Source organism: Erinaceus europaeus, chromosome 15 (assembly GCF_950295315.1).
Source record: "Erinaceus europaeus chromosome 15, mEriEur2.1, whole genome shotgun sequence".
Classification (NCBI taxonomy): domain Eukaryota; kingdom Metazoa; phylum Chordata; class Mammalia; order Eulipotyphla; family Erinaceidae; genus Erinaceus; species Erinaceus europaeus.
Window position 1 is genome coordinate 21,065,787 of NC_080176.1, and position 12,283 is coordinate 21,078,069.

At 43.7% G+C, this 12,283-nt stretch overlaps 1 protein-coding gene across 2 annotated transcripts in view; it reads left to right on the forward strand.

Moving 5' to 3' along the window:
- Positions 1 to 10,615, forward strand: part of TMEM248 (transmembrane protein 248) — a 29,440-nt gene extending 18,825 nt beyond the window's left edge. For both annotated transcript variants that reach the window (XM_016189109.2, XM_060173153.1), the window contains exons 4-7: positions 545 to 695; positions 3,010 to 3,193; positions 6,634 to 6,777; positions 7,897 to 10,615. In XM_016189109.2, coding sequence (XP_016044595.1) covers positions 545 to 695; positions 3,010 to 3,193; positions 6,634 to 6,777; positions 7,897 to 7,917 — 500 coding nt within the window. In that variant the 3' untranslated portion in view covers positions 7,918 to 10,615. The remainder of the gene's footprint in view (positions 1 to 544; positions 696 to 3,009; positions 3,194 to 6,633; positions 6,778 to 7,896) is intronic.
- The last annotated feature ends 1,668 nt before the right edge of the window (positions 10,616 to 12,283 follow it).

Genomic DNA, 12,283 nt, shown 5'->3' on the forward strand with positions numbered 1-12,283 from the left:
GACTTTCTCCCTGTGCTGTGGAGTTAGAACACTTTGGTTTCCATTTAAACTTTATCACTTAGCACTTCCATAACCCTTGTTAAGTCTGTTAGACCTTCTGGTCATCAACCACTCATATACAAAGAGGGAGTAGTAACATTTCTTTCATCATCTTCATGGAATAGTGGTACATTTGAAGTGAAAGAATACATGCAAAGACAACTTGAAGATGCTAAGTTACTAGAAGTGCTACAGATGCTAGAAAAGCGGTGATAGTAATAATCCACCAAGCAGCAGCTTGCCAACTTGACTACTGCCTATACCTTTGCTTGGCATTTTCAGGCCTGGGTAAAGACACCCCGTTTCTGTGCATGATTTTGGGTCTCTGCTGGGTGAGCAGGCCTCACAGTCCATTTCAGAGTCACTTCTACAACACAGGCAGGTGTTCCACTTGGGTAGGCTCATCCGTGATTCCTGGGTGGCTCTGATAATAAGAGCCATTTAAGGAATAATGAACATAGGAATTTTCACCTTTATTTACTGAAAACTGATTTCTCTTCCATAGGCAGGGAAGCCCACGGAGAGATAAATATTACCTTTACCCTGCCTACTGCTTGGAGCTCGGACGACTGTGCCCTTCATGGTCACTGTGAGCAGGTGGTGTTCACAACCTGCATGACACTGACAGCCAGCCCTGGTGTCTTTCCTGTCACCGTGTAAGTGGTTTCATGAGTTGGTGGATATGGGTGGGAGGCTTTATTAACCTTGAAGATGACTGGGACCCTTCAGCAAATTCTCAGGATGGTTTGCATTATATTACTGTAGTCACTTCCTGGAATTATGTTTAACTTGGAATACTGTAGAAGAACCTTTTTTTTTCTTAAAATTTTATCACTTTTATTTATTGGATAGAGACACCCAGAAATCGAGAGGGAGACAGAGAGACACCTGCAACACTGGTTGAGTACTTGCAAAGCTTTCCCCTTGCAGGTGGAAATCGGGAGCTTGAACCCAGGTCCTTGTATTCTATAACACATACGCTCAACCAGGTGCGCCACTGCTGTGCCCCTGAAGAACTCCTGTATGTAAATGTTAGAGTTGGGGCACCAACAAGACAATGAAAGCATCTGGTCACTCTCACATATTCTTAGGTTGACTTTCCTATTGGCAGGAGAGACTGCTCACAGGGGAGATAAAAGTTGGTCCTCTGGCCGGAACAAACCATAGTTACAGCTTTCAAAAAGTAAAGATTTTGTTCATCACCTTTATGCCAAGGCTACTTAAAAAATCAAGCTTATTTTCCATGAAAGAGTAGTTGCTCTTCCTATCTCCTAAGTTTCCTTCTTGCTTCTCCTTTCTCTGTAAAGGAGATCATTCAATACATGAAACACAGGACATAGCCTATTGAAGTCCTATCACAAATCCTTTTAAAATAAGAATAATTATCTTGGGGCATAGGTGGTAGCGAAGCAGGTTAAACACGCATGGCATGAAGCACAATGACCAGTGTAAGGATCCCAGCTTTCTACCTTCAGAGGGGTCGCTTCACAAGTGGCAGAGCAGGTCTGCAGGTGTCTTTCTCTCCCCCTCGGTCTCCCCCCCCCTCCATTTCTCTCTGTCCTATCCAGCAACAACAGCAACAACAACAATGACAATAACAACAAGGGAACAAAAATGGCCTCCAAGAGCATTGGATTCATTCACCAAGCCCCAGTGATAACCCTGGAGGCAAAGAATAATTATCTTGGGATTTGTTTATTTTAGATAGTTGGAGGTTTGTAGGACAAGATCAGATAAGTATTATATCTGATGGAGAAATTTGCGTGTAAGACTTCCTGTTCTAAGAATTTTGATAACTTGAAAAATAGGTTTACTGGGACCAGACACACTCAGGAGAGCATGCACAACCCCTGTGTAAGGATCCTGGTTCAAGCCCCCCCTCAGTCCCTACCTGCAAGGAGACTTAACAAGCGGTGCAACAGTGCTACAAGCGTCTCTAATCTCCCCTCTCCTCCCTCTCCCCCTGTTTTTTCTCTGTATCAAACAGAAAAAAAGAAAATAGCTTCTGGGAGTGGTGGATTTGTTGTGCAGGCACTGAACCCCAGCCATAACCCTAGTGGTAATAAAAATAAAAAAAAGAAAAAAAAAGAAAATGGGCTTACTAGAAGCCATCTTTATATATATATAATTTTTATTTATAAAAAGTAAACATTGACAAAAACCATAGGAAAAGAGGAGTACAACTCCACACAATTCCCACTACCAGAATTCCGTATCCCCTCCTTTCCCCTGATAGCTTTCCTATTCTTTATTTCTCTGGGAACATGGACCAAGGGACATTATGGGGTGCAGAAGGTGGAAGGTCTGGCTTCTGAAATTGCTTCCCCACTGAACATGGGCATTGGCAGGTCGATCCATACTCCCAGCCTGCCTTTCTCTTTCCCTGGTGGGGCAGGGCTCTGGGGAAGCGGGGTTCCAGGACATACTGGTGGGGTCGTCTGCCCAAGGAAGTCCGGTTGGCATCACAGTAGCATCTGGAACCTGGTGGCTGAAAGAAGAGTTAACATATAAAGCCAAATAAATTGTTGACTAATCATGGACCTAAAGGCTGGAATAGTGCAGATGAAGATTTGGGGGTCTCTGTTTTGTAGATAGTTAGTAGGCCTATTTTAGTTATATTCCAAAGGGCCCATGACTATACTAGTGTTTTGTTTTGTTTTGTCCTCTGAGCCTGACATCTGATATGCAGGTGGACTCTTCTTTTGACTACATCATATGTGGAAAGGACCAAGGCTGAATAATCTGAAAGCAAGAATCTTAACTTGTAATGACTGATTTTTATCCTGTTAGATGCTTATTATTTTTAAAAAATAATCCTTCAACTGAAACCATACTGGTATTAATCCCAACAATACATGTGTCTCTTATGCTTCCCTTCTACTCATGTGGCTATTTTCTGTGTTGTGCCAGTGGCTTAAGGAACACAAATAAATGTCTCAAGCCACTGAGTATGTGTCTCTCCCCCTGCAGACAGCCACCACACTGTGTTCCCGACACGTACAGCAATGCCACGCTCTGGTATAAGATCTTCACAACTGCCAGAGATGCCAACACGAAATATGCTCAAGATTACAATCCTTTCTGGTGTTATAAGGGGGCCATTGGAAAAGTCTACCATGCTTTAAATCCCAAGCTCACTGTTATTGTTCCAGATGTAAGTGAGAAAAACCGCTGGGCTGGGCTGGGCTGGGCTGAGGTGTGTGTTTCTGAGAATGGGGTGAGCCTGGCTCCTGTCAGTCTAGATTTCTAGTTGGGTTGGAAGACGAGGGAGAATAGTAGAGATCTGGAGAAACATGACACTCCTTTGGTTAAGGAAACCCTGCTCTGCTCATTTTCTGTTTTGTTCGGCAGTCGTTATTTATTGAGCTGCTATTGTATACATAACTCATAGGGATTATTTTTGTTATTATTATTAAAGATAGGCAGAGAGAGAGAGAATGAAAGAGACCACACCATCAAAGCTCCCTTCAACTTGTTGGAGGCTGGACTCAAAGCTTGGTTGCTCAGATGGCAAAGCGACATACTATCCAAGCGAGCTGTTTTACTGGCCTGATGCATTTAGTCTTACTCATCCATGCAACTACTCGTGAAGAGTATTCCGTTAGTATTAATCTAAACAGTAGGTAGTGCTGTTAGGAATTCAGAAAGGTAGCAATATAATGGCCATCAGCCCGGCTAAATATTGAGAGTTGAATAGTATTTCACATAACTGAGAGGAAAGGGGAGGAAAGCCGACATAGATTAGTGGGTAGCTGACTAGTTTAATTTCTTGCTTACATTTGAACCTGCTTTTTAACAAACTGCATGGGTTTTGTTTGTTTTTGTAAATGTCCTTTGCTTCCTGTCAGCATAAAATTTCTTTTCTCTTGTTCTTTCCCTCTCTTGTCTCTTGTTATTAGGTTGTGATAGTTGGTAGACTGGGGCCTTCAGAAGTGAACAGTGGAGCTCCTGTTAGGTGGTGGTTGGAAGTCTGGTTCCAGAAGGGACCATCACCTGAGGAGCTTAGAATTTTCCCCTCAGACTAGACAGTTACTGTCTTGTCTGGGCTGTAGGGGATTTGTAAGCTGCAGATTAGGAAGACTGGCCTTCACTGCCTGGTATGTGGAAATGGGAGGGCCTTTAAGGCTGACACAGAGGGGCTGGGTGATGATGCACCTGGTTGAGTGCATGCGGTGTGCAAGGACCCGGGTTTAAGCACCAGGTCCCCACTTGTAGGGGGGAAGCTTCATAAGAGGTGAAGCAGTGTTGCAGGTGTCTATCTCCCCTCCTCCCCCATCACCCCTCCCCCTCTTGTTTTTTTTCTTTTTTGCCTCCAAGGTAATTGCTGGGGCTCCATGCTGGCACTATGATTCTACTGCTCCTGGCCGCCATTTGTTCCATTTTATTGGATAGGACAGAGTGAAATTGAGAGAGGAGGGGGAGATAGAGAGGGAGAGAGACAGACCTGCAGACCTGCTTCACCGCTCATGAAGCAACCCCTTTGCAGGTTGGGAGCCAAGGCTGAAACCCAGATCCTTGCGCGGGTTGTACTATGTGTGCTTAACTGGGTGTGCTGCTGCCTGGCTCCCTTGATTTCTCTATCAAAATATAAAAAATTACAAAAGGCTGATCTGAAGCATTCCCCCTCCCCGGGAGGGGGGGGTTTTGTTGCTGGGGCTTGGTGCCTGCACCTGGAGGCCCCCCCCCCTTTTTGTTGCCCTTCTTGTTTTATTGTTGTGGTTATTGTTATTGATGTCATTGTTGTTGGATAGGGCAGAGAGAAGTCAAGAGAGGAGGGGAAAATAGAGGGGGAGAGAAAGATAGACACCTGTAGACCTGCTTCACTGCCTGTGAATCAACCCCCCCTGCAGGTGGGGAGCCAGGGGCTCGAACTGGGATCCTTATGCGGTCCTTGAGCTTTGCACCACGTGCGTTTAACCCGCTGCGCTACTGCCCAACCCCCTAGAAGTTTGTTTTTTTTTTAAATATTTTTTTATATTTATTTATTTTCCCTTTTGTTGCCCTTGTTATTTTTCATTGTTGTAGTAGTTATTGTTGTTGATGTCGTTGCTGTTGGATAAGGCAGAGAGAAATGGAGAGAGGAGGGGAAGACAGAAGGGGAGAGAAAGACAGACACCTGCAGACCTGCTTCACCACCTGTGAATTGACCCTCCCCCTGCAGGTGGGGAGCCGGGGGCTTGAACTAGGATCCTTGTGCCGGTACTTGTGCTTTGCGCCACATGCACTTAACCTGCTGTGCTACCATCCAACTCCCGAAGTATATTTTAAAGAAAGGAAATGGGGAGTTGGGCTGTAGCGCAGCAGGTTAAGCGCAGGTGGCGCAAAACGCAAGGACCGGGATAAGGATCCAGGTTCGAACCCCGGCTCCCCACCTGCAGGGGAGTTGCTTCACAGGCGGTGAAGCAGGTCTGCAGGTGTCTATCTTTCTCTCCTCCTCTCTGTCTTCCCCTCCTCTCTCCATTTCTCTCCGTCCTATCCAACAACGACAACAACAATAATAACTACAACAATAAAACAACAAAGGGCAACAAAAGGGAATAAATAAATAAAATTAAAAAATAAAATAAAAAGAAAGGAAATGGAGTGGAAACAGTGGTGGGGTCTCAGTGCCCAGCAGGGCCTGGCAGATGGGAGATCAGAGAGGAATGAGTCAAAGGCAGCTGCAGTGTTTCCAGTCAAGGGCTTGCCAATAGAGGGGTGTGGGGGGCAGAAGAAAGGAGCTCTTCTGGGGAGAGACCTTTCCAGGGGTAGTAACAAGCTTGGGCTGCCAGCCTGAGGACCCTCAGAAGAGGCTGGGATGAGGTGTTATGACTCTGGGCCTCTGGAGAAGATTTCAGGCTAGAGAGCAGCGTTGCAGCAGTGTGGGGACAAGAGTACTGGGGGAGGAGGGTTGGTTTCAGGAATAGCCCCATCTCACTTCATGAGATCCAGATTTAATATTTACAACACAAAGAAAAGGTCTGGGAGTCAGGCAGTAGTGCAGCGGGTTATGTGCACGTGGCGCGAAGCGCAAGGACTGGCTTAAGTATCCTGGTTCGAGCCCCCGGCTCCCCACCACTGTGAAGGGGGTCACTTCACAGGCAGTGAAGCAGGTCTGCAGGTGTCTTATCTTTCCCCCTCTGTCTTCCCCATCTCTCTCCATTTCTCTCTGTCCTATCCAATAACAACAATAATAATAACAACCAAAACAATGATAAAACAACAAGGGCAACAAAAGGGGAAAAAAATAGCCTCTGGGAGTAGTGGAGAAACCAAGCTCTAAAGATAACCCTGGAGGCAAAAAAAAAAAAAAAAAAGAAAAAAGAAAAGGTCTGTTCCGATTTAAGGTTTAAATTTGAACAAGTATAGGACTGGAGAGGCAGAATAATTGTGATTCAAAAAAGGAAAAACTTCATGCCTGAGTCTCTGAGGTCCCGGGTTCAATCCCCAGTACCATTATATGCCAGAGCTGAGCAGTGTTCTGAACTGACTCTCTCTCTCTCTCTCTCTCTCTCTCTCTCTCTCTCATATAGAGGTTGTAAATCTTTTTCTCAGAAACCCAACTTTAAAATTTTTCAATAACTCATTGCAGATGTTTCTGGTTTATTCTCTTAGGATGACCGTTCATTAATAAACTTGCACCTCATGCACACCAGTTACTTCCTCTTTGTGATGGTGATAACGATGTTTTGCTATGCTGTTATCAAAGGCAGACCCAGCAAATTGCGTCAGAGCAATCCTGAATTTTGTCCTGAGAAGGTGAGCAGTGGATGGGGTCAGGCATTTCATTAGAGATCTCTGGATAGGAAGTCCTCATTCTACTTATTTATTTGTTCCTTTACAGAAATTAGTTGTCTTTTTATCAGAAATAGTCTACCGTCACCTACATTGTGATGATGTTGGGTTGTTACCCATATATCCAGTGTACCTGGCAAAAGGTTCTGAATTGTTCTCAAATCCCCATTAGAAAGGAACTGACCTGGGGACTCAGTGGTGGGGCCCCCGTTTCAGTGCCCACATTACTGTGCTCAACGACCTGGGCTTGAGCCTCTGCTCCCCACCTATAGTGGGAGCACTTCATGAGCAGTGAGCAGGCCTGCAGGTGTCTTTCTTTTTTTTTTTTTTTTAGAAATGTTTTTATTTTATTTATTTATTCCCTTTTGTTGCCCTTGTTGTTTTATTGTTGTAGTTATTATTGTTGTTGTCGTTGTTGGATAGGACGGAGAGAAATGGAGAGAGGAGGGGAAGACAGAGAGGAGGAGAAAAAGATAGACACCTGCAGACCTGCTTCACCGCCTGTGAAGCAACTCCCCTGCAGGTGGGGAGCCGGGGTTCGAACCGGGATCCTTATGCCGGTCCTTGTGCTTTGCGCCACCTGCGCTTAACCCGCTGCGTTACAGCCCGACTCCCTGCAGGTGTCTTTCTATCTCTCTTCTCCTTTCTGTCCCATCAAATAAAAAGAAAAAAAAAAAGGGAAAGAAATGGCCGCTAGGAGCAGTGGATTTGTAGTGCTGGCACCAAGCCCCAGCAATGACCCTAGTGGCATTAAAAGAAAAGTAAAGAAAAGAAAGAAACTGACCTTGAAGAAACTGCCTTCCCATCACTTCTGTCTGCTTGAGAAAGCACCTCAAAGAATGGTGGTGGGGTTTCAAAACAATAAACTCTCAGTACAGGATCCACCAGCTCGGTTACTTCCTATGGGGGACTTTTAGATTTCTTATTTCCTCCTAGATGAGGTGTTTCTCTTTGGGACCTAATCATCCTCCTGCCTGATCATGTGCATATAATGTGGCTTTCCATGGTCTCTGGATAGGGTGCCAGTGGGGCAGGGTTCCCTGAGCTTGTCAAGTGACTGCCAATTATTTTACTCTCTTCCAGGTGGCTTTGGCTGATGCCTAATCTCACAGTTGCCTGTTTTCTGAGAGACTGAGAGAACCATAATCATTGCCTGCTGAACCCAGTCTGGGCCTGGATACTCTGTGAATACATTATCTTGCAATGTTGGGTTATTCCAGCCAAAGACATTTCAAAGTGCCTGTAACTGATTTGTATATATTTATAAAAATCACTTCATAATTGGTCCAGTGATGCACGTGCTTTGCACTGGGTGCAGCCAGCCAGAACCCTTCAGCCTCACCTGTGTACTTGACAAGATGATTCTCTAGAGTACCGGCAAGGACTGGTGACCTCGTTCCATCTGAGCAGACCAGGCTCCAGCTCATGGGGCATCTCATTGCTGGTGGGGTTGAGGTTTGCTTTGGTTCTTATTTTAGCCCAATATGTACAGAATGTTCAAAGCAGTCTGCACCTTTGACCTGATACTGCATTTCCAAAGCCAATGGTCCATTTTTGTGGATTTTAGTGTCTGTGACTTAATAATCATAGTAACAACAGTAATAATCATTTTTTATGTTCTGCTTGGAAGGAAACGTACCTATATTTCTAATTTTTTTGTTTTTCTTTGAAGAAAAAATAGTCACATTTCAATACTACTTTAGTTAACAGAGAACTATGCTTTTATCTTGAGTAAATGTTAAGTATTTAAAAGTCACCTATGTTGCAAAGATCTAAGTCTCATTTTCCATATAGCTGGTGAGGAACCTGTTCTTGTTTGAGTTGGCAAGGAAAATTCCACTGTCTTTTTTGTTTGTTGTTTCCTTTTTTTTTTTTGGTCTCTTCCCTCCATTATAAAAGTTCAAGCAGCTTCCTCACCCAAAAGGGCTTAAAACAAAGTAAGTGGCTCTAGGTTAAAGTAAATGACCTGTTTTATTTCTGGGAATGCAGATGACACTCTAAAAGGGTAATGACTTGGTTTAGTAGTTTTGAAAGGGATTTTTATTTTCTTTAAAGACTGAGTACATTTTCTTGGATTTATGTTATACAATTAACATATCTTCAGAAGGAAAGTGGCAGTTAGATCAGTAATGTGAAAATTGTGCTTGTGAAATTTGAAGGCAAGTAGTTGTGGTTATTTTTTTATCAGGGAAATCAAAAGCATTTTACTTTCTTAGAACACATGGGCAATGTAGTTGCTCCATCCTTTTTCCTTTTTAATCCATCCCCGTTTTTTAAAAAAAATTGTGCATTATCTTTTGCGATCCTTTCTTGTTACTTTTTTTTTTTTTTGTAATAGTTCTTTGCCTTAATAACTAACTCACTGTCGTTAGTGACTGTGTTTTCCCAAGCAAACACAGTTTTTTTTTGTTACAGCAAAATGGCATGTAAAACTTTGGACATGACAGTCAGCACTTCTTTCCCTTAACTCTAGGTCTGTAGTCTGCTCTAAATCAAAATCATTTCTGTAATCTGAAATATACTAGCCTAGAATATCTTATCCCGGGCATTCTTGAATAGAAAACAACTGTGGGCTTTTACTGAAGGTTGTTAAAATAATCACTGTAGAAACTTGATATATTAGTATCTCTCTTTTCCTTTTAGTATATTTCAAGCGCAATAATTATACTTGTTGGTCCAGTTGTGTGTGTGTGTGTGTGTGTGTGTGTGTGTGTGTGTGTGTGTTAGGAGTTGCTTATATGATGCATGGCTAACCTGTTTAGTTTTCTCTTTAGAGACCTTGAGACTCTCATGAGGTAAGATTGAGAAAGAGCCATTTATTTGGCTTGACCTTTGGAAACATCAACATAGTTAAGGCCAATAATTTTAGATTAAGCTGCTACTGTATTAATAAAATCCCAGTGAAGTGGAGTTGTAGGGACAAATTTATAACAGCTAGAGTAATATAAACAGAGATAGACAAGTAAAAAAAAAAGTCTTTCTCTGGTTTGTTCAGTCTAGCTTGTTTTAATAGCAGGGAATGGCTGGAATTTGTAACCAGGGAAGGAAGGACAGACACTATTAGGCATGAGGAGAGAAAGTATGACTGGGCATGAAACCAGGACACACTTAAAAAATCCAGCATTCACCCTAGCAGGGAATTCTCAAAGATCTTACCGGAATCCAGAGTCAAACAGGTGTCTAAGGAAGGCTGGGGAAGCAGGGAGGCCATGAGACTTAGTGAAGTGGTTTAGTGACAGTCAAGATTACCACTGAGTCTGGGGGATTCCAGAGGACCTGCTACTATCTGGGCACTTAGAGACAAGACCTGATTCTCCTCTGTGTCTGACTGGGCTTCCTCAGGATCAGAGGAGTGTCACAGATAGGGTACTTCTGCCATTCAAGGGTGACCTTGCATAAGAGCACTGGCTCATCCTCAACTATATTGGACTGGAGATCCCACAAAAGGTCAGCAACTTAATATTCAAATGGTTGTTTCAGATCATATTGATCTCTTTCCTTTTTCCTTTTCGTCCTTTCACTGTATGACTTGAATCAGTTTTGATTCTATTTGTAAGTTTTTCTCATCATTCAGAACCTGCTATTTCTGTTGCATTTTCTTTGGCAGTATTGGGGATTCGGCATCCTGGTTTTTCACCCCTCCTGCAGGCACTGTGGGGTTATGAGGGCCATTGGATCCATTTCATTTATCTTGCTGCATGATGGTCAGTAGCTGATCTGTTACGGCATTCACTTCCAGATTAATTTACTGTGTTTGAAATATGTGCATATGTGCTTTACTGAATAAAAACATCTGAATTTATTTGTTATGCCTCCATTTCTCCAGCTTGGTGGGTGGGTGTTTCTTCTTTCTTTCCTCCCCTCCCTCCATTTCTTTGTTAGTGAGAGAGATCCAGAGCATCACTCTGGCACACGGGATGCCAGGGGTCAGGCTTGGGACCTACCTCATGTTTGATAGTCTCTCTCTCTCTTTTTTTTTTTTTAATTTTTTTAACTTTATTTATTTGTTATTGGGTAGAAACAGATAGAAATTGAGAGAGAAGGGGAGATAGAGAGGAAGAGAGACAGCTGCAGACCTGTTTCGCCACCTGTGAAGTGATTCCCCTGCAGGTGGGGAGCCGGGGGCTTGAAATGGGATCCTGACCGGTCCTTGTGCTCTGCGCCACATGCGCTTAAACCGCTGCGCTACCGCCTGACTCCCTGATGGTCTGACTCTTTATCTACTAGGCTACCTTCCTCCTGGACCCTGTTTCCAAGGAAAGTATATGCGACAAGCAAGTTTTGCAAGCTGTTTTCAAGTCTCACATGTCATTAGCAAGAGGAATGGGCAATGCTTTCTGATACACTGGCCTCATCAAGCCATTCAGGCCTTTCTAAGAACACAAAACCTCTTTAGGAGTACTTGGCCACAAGTACTCAAAATTCTCATGTACAGTCTGTCCCAAAGAAGACAGGTAGGGAACTTTGAATAGAAATGGGCATGTAAAGACATCTCAGCTACATAAACACTCCATGTGTTCTCAGCTTGAGTTACCAAAAGCAAACTCTTAGCTGGCTCTGCCTTCTCCCCTTACAGAGCTAGACTTTGCCGGCATGGTATACCCTGTACAGTTATTTGTACAGGGAGATTGTGTATACCTATGTGGATTCTGTTCCAAATTGGCCGAGGCTTTGTGGGCCTTTCTTTACCTGCCAGCAAGTGCCAAGGCCATAGAGGTCAGTGTCTGGACACTTAGTGGGACAGAAACAGCATTGAGGATCAGGGTGTCGAGCTGTTAAATCTCCATGATTTAAATGATTAAATCTCTAATTGTTTTGTTTAATATAAAATCCTCCATGCTGTGTACTGACTGGTATCATATCTCCCTCTGAGTAGTGTCCTCTCTATTCTGGAGATTATTTCCCTAGACTGTGGGATCTCTCAGTAAGGAGAACTAAGAAATTCTGAATCTTCTTTCACAATCAGAGAGAGGTCTGTGTTTCAGTTCAAGAAAGCTGACTAGGGGCCAGGCAGTAGCACAATGGGTTAAGCGCACATGGCACAAAGTGCAAAGACCGGCACAAGAATCCCGATTCAAGCCCCTGGCTCCCCACCTGCAGGGGGGTTGCCTCACAAATGGTGAAGCAGGTCTGCAGGTATCTATCTTTCTCTCCCCTCTCTGTCTTGCCCTCCTCTCTAGATTTCTCTCTGACCTACCCAACAACAACGATAACATTAACAACAAGGGCAACAAAATGGGAAAAATGGCCTCTATGAGCAGTGGATTCATAGTGCAGGCGCTGAGCCCCAGCAATAACCCTAGAGGCAAAAGAAAAAGAAAAGAGGCTGACTCACCCATGGAGACTGACTGAGAGTCCAGAACTCAGCTGAATCCCAAACTGCCCAGGATGCAATTTTTTTTTTTTTTTTTGCCTTCAGGGTTATTGCTGGGTCTCAGTGCCTGCACTACAAATCCACTGCTCCTGGAGG